Source organism: Uranotaenia lowii, chromosome 1 (assembly GCF_029784155.1).
Source record: "Uranotaenia lowii strain MFRU-FL chromosome 1, ASM2978415v1, whole genome shotgun sequence".
In the NCBI taxonomy this organism is placed as follows: Eukaryota; Metazoa; Arthropoda; class Insecta; order Diptera; family Culicidae; genus Uranotaenia; species Uranotaenia lowii.
The window spans coordinates 101,910,304-101,918,115 of NC_073691.1; the positions used below are offsets into that span (position 1 = coordinate 101,910,304).

Consider the following 7,812-nt stretch of genomic DNA (forward strand, 5'->3'; position numbering starts at 1 on the left):
GTTCCGCCAACGAAATCAAGTTTACCAAAAGGTTGCCCGAATCCACAGCGCAGTGAAGGGAATGCTTCTGGATTTACCGCAGCTGAAAGTATACACCCGAAAACTGGAAGCAGCATACGGTGAATTCTCAAATTTCCACAGCCAAATAGTCGCATTGTTGCCCACCGCCCGCATAGCTCAATACGATACTCCATATCTTCTATATTATTCCGTTCTGATTACATTAATAGTAAGGTTCCATGATGTGTCTCGGGTTAATGTGCATTAGCTAGAAACGGATATAATATTATTTATGAAAGATACGGTTAATATTCTAGAAATAAATTGATTATTTTAGCAACGCGCTGAAATGATTCAAAATTATTTCTTAAAGATACCATGAATCGTTTTGAAAATAAAATGATTATTTTAGCAACACGCTTCAACTTTTCTGCTGTCAGACAACGCGCGGTCGGATTTCGGTGAAAAATAAGAAAAAATCAAGCAAAAGAGTTCGCGAAAATTTAACAGATTCTGGTTCTGGCCAGATTCAGACCTCTGAGGAATCATAGCAGCGCAAAGTTAGAGGTAAGTTAAAGCACGTAAAAACTAAGATTGTACTTAAAAGGATTCTTACTAATTCTTAAATGAAAATTGATTCAGGTTCGGAGAAAAAACCCTGCAGCCTAAATCCGCTGGAAGCAACGCCACCGTAGCACCAGCGTGAAACTGGTAGCTGGAGAATCGGCCGGAAGTGCTGCAGCAACAGCAGATACTGCAGGATTTAACCAACGACCAAGCGGTCACTTCCTCAATATGGCCAGAACAGATCAGTGCAAGCAACACCCATGTAAATGGCGCTACTCGCATCATCCTGGAGGCTTTATTCGGAACACCCGGAAGGTGCTGGAAGTTTTTGTGATAAGTATTTTATGTTATACTTTATTTACAATAAATAAAATAAATGAAATAAATTGACGGTTAATATTCTATTCTAATATGTTTTTTATTGTTTCCGAAAATCGAATTTAAATTATTAATTTTGATCGTTTTATCAACACTACACGATATGCTGTATCGTTGTTTTTCTTATGAGACGATTATTCGATAAAGATTCCACGTATGGTATAGCTCGCTCCAGAGCAAGTAGAAAAAAGCAAAAAAATGAATCGTTTATTTACTTAACAACCCGTTCCCTGAATCGTTATTTGTGTCTAAACAATTCCATTTCATGAAAAAACGATTAGTATAATCGTTCATTAATAATCCAAAAAGATAAAGGGAATCTTTTGGGTGTCTTGGGAAGAAGATAATGGGGATCGTTATTGTATGGTACTGCTCCATGCGGGCGAAGACCTAACCTCACAAGAGGAAAACTACATCCGCTTCGAGCAGCTGTACGATTGGACATCCGCCAGCATCGAAGCCCAAATCATGGACCATCAACATCCTCCACCACATCCGCAAGTCATCGTGCACCAACAGCCGCTGAAAGCGCCATTCCCGACATTCGACGGTGAGTACACCAATTGGCCCAAATTTAAAGCAATGTTTCAGGATTTGATGGCTCAGTCGCGAGATTCCGATGCGATAAAGCTGTACCACCTGGACAAAGCGCTCATCGGAGCAGCCGCTGGCGTACTGGACGCCAAAACAATCAACGATGGGAATTATGCACACGCATGGAGGATCCTCACCGAAAGATCAACGCATTATCGTCGAGACTCACATCCGTGGCATACTCTCGCTGAGGAAGATGACATCCGAATCTCATAAGGAACTTCGAAACCTTATCGACGAGTGTACCAAGCATGTCGAGTGTCTCGAATATCTGCAGCAAGAATTGAGCGGCGTATCCGAATTGATGGTCGTTTTCTTGCTAACGTCAGCGTTGGATCCATCTACACGAAAGGTGTGGGAACAATCACTCCAATCCGGAGAGTTGCCGAAATACCGATCCACGATTGCCTTCCTCAAGAGTCAGTGCCAAGTGTTGGAACGATGCGAATCCGTTTGCCCGATCACGATGCCGAAACCATCTACAACCAAGCAAGCTCAACCGAAGGTCCCCAATCAGCGGTCGTACGCAGCAACCGCAGCGTTCGACAAACCGTCCATCCAATGTGCGTTTTGTGATGGCCCGCACCGAAATTTCCAATGCAACAAGCTGTCCATTCTACCCAGCGCCGAAAGAATGGAAAAGGTTCGAGCTTCCGGAGTGTGCTACAATTGCCTAACCAAAGGTCATCGCTCGAAGGATTGTCCGTCAACCAAGAACTGCCAGAAGTGTGGTAAACGACACCACACTCAGCTCCACGAAGAACAACAACAACAACCGAAACCGATGGCTACACCCACAACAACCAACCGTTTCGTCCATGCCATGCAATTACACTGCTTCTCCCAAAACAGTGTTGTTGCTCACCGCTGTCGTTCACGTCCTGAATAACGACAACCAACCCCAAACTTGCCGAGTTCTCCTAGACAGTGGTTCCCAGGTAAATTTCATCACCGATCAGTTGGCCAACACGCTGCGTCTCGAGAAACGAAAGGTCGAAGTTCCAATTGGTGGCATCAACGGAATTAAAACTGTGGCCCGCCATCTCATCAAGGTTCACCTCCAATCACGCTGTAGTGATTTTCGCACCGAGCTAGAATGTCTAGTCATCCCGAAGGTGACTGGTCCGATCCCATCAACCAACATCGATATTACCGATTGGCATTTCCCCCATGGTATCCAACTAGCAGATCCGAACTTCTTCAAGCCCGACAAAATCGATCTACTGGTTGGAGCAGCCCTATTTTTCAACATAGTCAAGACCGGCCATCTCATACTGGATCCCTGTTTACCCGAACTCCGAGAGTCATACCTTGGTTGGCTTGTGACTGGTACCCTGACATCTAAATCCAACTATGAGCCCATCCAATATGCCCAACTAGCCTCGGTGGAATCCATCGAAAATTCCATCACCAGATTCTGGGAACTTGAGGAAGTTCCAACCGCTCCGAAAACGACAGCCGAAGAGCAGCAATGTGAGGAACATTTTGTTGCCACCCACACCCGTGATGTTTCCGGTAGGTACACCGTTCGATTGCCGTTGAAACCAAATGCCGACAAGCTGGACAGCTGCCGAAATTTAGCATTGAAAAGGTTTTTCATGCTGGAAAATCGCTTGCAACGGAATCCCGAACTGTGGTCCCAGTATGTTGAATTCATTCGTGAATATCAACTACTTGGTCACTGCCAAACCATCAACGAAGCCGACGACCCGCCCCAGCGTGGGAAATATTATCTTCCACATCACGCTGTACTTCGCCCCAGCAGCACCACCACAAAGTGCAGAGTGGTGTTCGATGGAAGCGCAAAATCATCCCCGTCTGGTCTTTCCCTCAACAACGTCCTCACCGTCGGCCCAGTGGTTCAAAACGACTTGTTTAGCATTATGCTAAGGTTCCGCAAACATCGTTACGTTTTTACTGCTGACATCGCCAAAATGTACCGACAAGTACGAGTGCATACCGACGACACTGGCTATCAACGCATTTTCTGGAGAGAAAACCCGAAACACCCCCTGCAGGTTCTAGAGTTGACAACCGTCACCTATGGGACCGCATCAGCTCCGTTTCCAGCAACCAGGTGCTTGATACAACTCGCCGACGACGAGGGAGACAAGTTTCCCAAAGCTGCTAACATCTTAAGACATGATTGCTATGTTGACGATATCATGTCTGGTTCCGACAACATCGACGAGGTGATTGAAATCCAACGACAACTGAAGGCCATTCTGCTGAAGGGTGGTTTTCCTGTCCACAAATGGTGCTCCAACTCAACACAATTGCTCGAGCACATCCCGGTGAATGAGCAAGAAACCACCAAACGATACGACGAATTCGACATCAACGAAGCGATTAAGGTCCTAGGCGTTCTGTGGGTGCCTAGTACTGATCAGCTTTTAATTGCCCGATGTACTTCCCCGACGGTTAACGAAAAGCAGCCCTCCACGAAACGAATTGTGTGTTCCGAAATCGCCAAATTGTTCGATCCATTGGGATTGATATCGCCAACCATCGTCATCGCCAAACTCCTGGTTCAACAACTTTGGCGAAAGAAGTTGGATTGGGACGATCATCTCGACAACGACAGCCTCAAGCATTGGAATGAGCTCCGAGAGTCACTTTCTCATCTCAACGAAATTGCAATCCCCCGCCAAGTGACATTCAACGACGCTGTGGTTTACGAGCTGCATGGTTTCGCCGACGCTTCTATGGTAGCATATGGTGCATGCGTCTACATACGAAGCATTTTCCCCGATGGTTCCTGTAAGGTTCGCTTGCTGAGCAGCAAATCGAAAGTCGCCCCCCTCCACGAATTGTCCATCCCAAGGAAAGAATTGTGTGCTGCAGTACTTCTAGTCAAATTGGTGACAAAGATTGTTTCCTTTATTGACATCAATTTTCGCCAAGTTCTACTTTGGTCCGACAGCCAAATCGTTTTGGCTTGGATCAAAAAACACCCCGACCGACTTGAGATTTTTGTGCGCAATCGAATTGCTGAAATCAATCTTCACACCCAACAAAAACAGTGGCATTACGTTCCATCGCAGTTCAATCCAGCCGATATTGTGTCGAGAGGTCAACTGCCGTTCCCGCTGAGCCAAAATACGACGTGGTGGGAAGGCCCACAATTCCTGACCGAAGCAACTTTCATCGAAGAGCGCCCAGAAGACATCCCCGATGATGAATTGCCGGAGTTAAAAGTCAACTTGGTGACTACTCTGGCAACCAATCAAAAACCATTGGACGTTTTCACCGATGTGAGCTGTTTCCGAAGGCTGCAACGAATTATCGCCTGGGTGTTGAGGTATCTGAACAACCGCCGCAAGCCAAAAGAGGAACGTGTGTTGCATCCGCATTTGACTATCGACGAGCTTCGAAATTCCATGTTGGTCATCGTTCGTGTCATTCAACGTTTGGAATTTGACGACGAAATCAAACGTGTCCAAAAAGGTGTCCCATGCAAACGATTAGCAGCTCTCAATCCCATCCTATCCGACGGTCTTCTTCGAGTTGGTGGTCGACTGAGACATTCCAACTTGCCCGACGAATCAAAGCATCAGCTCATCCTACCAAACAACAATTCGGTCACAAAGCTACTGGTCCGAGCTTTGCACCTTGAGCTTCTCCATGTGGGTCCGAGTGGGCTCATCTCAGCGCTTCGACAACGATTTTGGTTACTCAACGCCCGTTCAACTGTTCGCAATGTTACACGGCAATGCATCAAATGTTTCCGTGTGAATCCAACCAACGTCCAGCAACTGATGGGTGAATTGCCAAAGCAGCGTGTGGTGTTGTCCTCGCCGTTCAACATCACCGGAGTCGATTATGCAGGTCCAATCCAAGTGAAGCAAGGTAAATATCGTCCGAAGGTGGTTAAGGCTTACGTCTCGGTGTTCGTGTGCATGGCCACAAAAGCAATACATCTGGAATTGGTGTCAGATTTGACGACCGATGCATTCATCGCTGCCCTAGAGAGGTTCATCAGCCGCCGAGGAATGGTTGCCGAATTGCATTCCGATAATGCAACCAACTTCAAAGGTGCCAGCAACGAACTCCATCAATTGTACCAGCAGTTCCAGGAGCAGCAACAAGCCAACAGAATCGAGAGGTATTGCCAGTCGAAAGAAATCGCTTGGCATTTCATCCCGCCAAATGCTCCCGAGTTTGGTGGCCTTTGGGAGGCCGCTGTAAAGAGCACCAAATATCATCTCAAGCGAATCATCGGTACCACTTTGTTGTCCTTCGAAGAAATGGCCACTCTGTTGTGTAAGATCGAAGCCATCCTCAACTCCAGACCCTTGTATGCGGTTTCCAACGATCCTGCTGATCCGGAGGTAATTTCGCCAGCCCATTTTCTTATCGGTCGACCATTGACGGCACCATCAGGCCCTACCTATTGCGATGAGAAAATAGGACGATTAAATAGATGGCAACATATTCAACTTATGCGTGAGCACTTTTGGAGAGCTTGGTCCAGGGACTATTTGTCATCTCTTCAGGTGCGTAAGAAGAACACATCCGTACAAGATAACATCAAACCTGGCATGATTGTTATCCTCCATGACAACAACCGACCCCCCCTCGAATGGAAACTTGGCCGCATCACAGCAGTGTTCCCTGGCGATGATAATTTGGTTCGCGCCGTAGATGTCTTCAGCGAAGGTTCAACATATCGTCGTGCTATCACCAAGATATCGCTCCTACCAATAGAGGACAACAAGTCACCACTCCCGGCCGGAATATGTTCCGTTTCTGACAATCTGCCAGCACGGAAGAAGTCGACATAAATGACCGTTGAAAAATACTGGCAACACGAGTGAAAATTAACGGTCAGTTAGAGAAAATTTTCCATCCGATTCACATCGCAAATTTGTTTCTCTTAGTAATTAAATGTTAAAGTTGTTTGAGTAAATTAACGTTTTATTACTCGAAGTGGAACCGTCCTTCCCGTTAGAAGGAAATCAAAATCCATCCGACCCGCATCCGCCTGAATAAATTTCCGACCCGATCATCCGACACGCACGCCAACTCCAACCTAATACAGTCCACCCGCAATTTGTTCACCGCCCGAACAAGTATAATGCTATTTTTCAACTCAAAGAGGGTTTTTTTAATGAGTTTGTCATTACTTAGAGAATTCTGTAGTATATAAGCGGAAGGTTCTATATTTGCATGACTGATTAAAATGATACAGTTAATTAATTATATGATGTATTCCGTTATTTTGAAGCTTTGGATCGGGTTTCCTTTTGTACAACAGCGACACGAACAAGAAAGTTTTGTAGCATATTTGTTAGTGTTCTTGTTTTTAACAAATTGTGACAAAGGAAAACGTAGTTACTTTCCACACAGCTCTCAAGAATATTTCCTAGAGAAAGTTTGTGTTTCACAAAATAAAATGAAAAGCACGTCACTCACGGAATTCGTAACAAACACTAGATTCAACAACGTAGCACAATCTTAAAAGATGCTCTTTGTATTTTATCATTTCGTAAATCAAAATTAAAACAATCAACAAAAGAGTAGAGAAAGAGGATAATGTAGGAAATGAGGTTAGTGATATATAGATAAACCATGTATCGGTTCAAAACAAACTACAGTCTCGACTACCGTCGTGCCCTGAAACGATTCAGAGCTCCTGACCCACCAATAAGCGAGCCTTGTAAACTGGGTGCCAGGCAGTCGTCCGCTGATGTTGTTTCGGTTCCTCTATGCAGCAACGAAAACGAAAACCTGTTTTGGCTGTACATCACGCGCATCAAACCTGATGTGAGCGAAGACAGTGTCGCTTCGATGGTAAAGGCTAATCTGCTGACGGATGAGGCGCAAGTGGTGAAACTCGTATCCAAAGGTACCGATGTGAGCACATTGCGCTTCGTTTCGTTTAAAGTGGGCGTTGATCCCGTTTTAAAAACGAAAGCCTTGGATCCTGAAACCTGGCCCACTGGGCTGAGTTTTCGGGAGTTTGTCAACCACGACCGGAATAGTCAATTTCGTGATCGAAATTAACGACAATCGCCTGTTGAATGGATCTCCGGGACGCACCGATTCAAGCACAATGGAGGCCCCCGAGCCCTTCGTCACAGTCGCGCTGATTCCTGCCAGCGTCAACAGTCGTCCCGGCCCTGTGTTCGAAGAAGGCGAAGGGGCTCTCCAGCCTGTGCATTCAGGCGAGTATTTTTCCTTTTCTATTCCCGACTTGCCCAGTGACTGCCATTCAATTTGCAGCTTCTTTCCTCTCATTCATCGACTGGATTTCAACAACAAAGCACCGTG

At 45.9% G+C, this 7,812-nt stretch overlaps 1 protein-coding gene across 1 annotated transcript; it reads left to right on the forward strand.

Annotated features, from left to right (window-relative positions):
• The first annotated feature begins 1,308 nt into the window (after positions 1-1,308).
• On the forward strand, positions 1,309-6,323 carry LOC129737707 (uncharacterized). The gene is made up of 3 exons (XM_055728867.1): positions 1,309-1,495; positions 1,683-2,348; positions 2,392-6,323. Exons 1-3 carry the CDS (start codon positions 1,309-1,311, stop codon positions 6,321-6,323), a joined length of 4,785 nt encoding a protein of 1,594 aa, XP_055584842.1.
• Positions 6,324-7,812: the final 1,489 nt, after the last annotated feature.

Bases quoted from the DNA above. Each gene is read 5' to 3' on its own strand.
- LOC129737707 (XM_055728867.1), top strand. From the start codon at position 1,309: ATGGTACTGCTCCATGCGGGCGAAGACCTAACCTCACAAGAGGAAAAC. The intron at 1,496-1,682 runs GTGAGTACACCA...CCTCACCGAAAG, and splicing joins GCCATTCCCGACATTCGACG to ATCAACGCATTATCGTCGAG. The intron at 2,349-2,391 runs GTTTCGTCCATG...CTCCCAAAACAG, and splicing joins TACACCCACAACAACCAACC to TGTTGTTGCTCACCGCTGTC.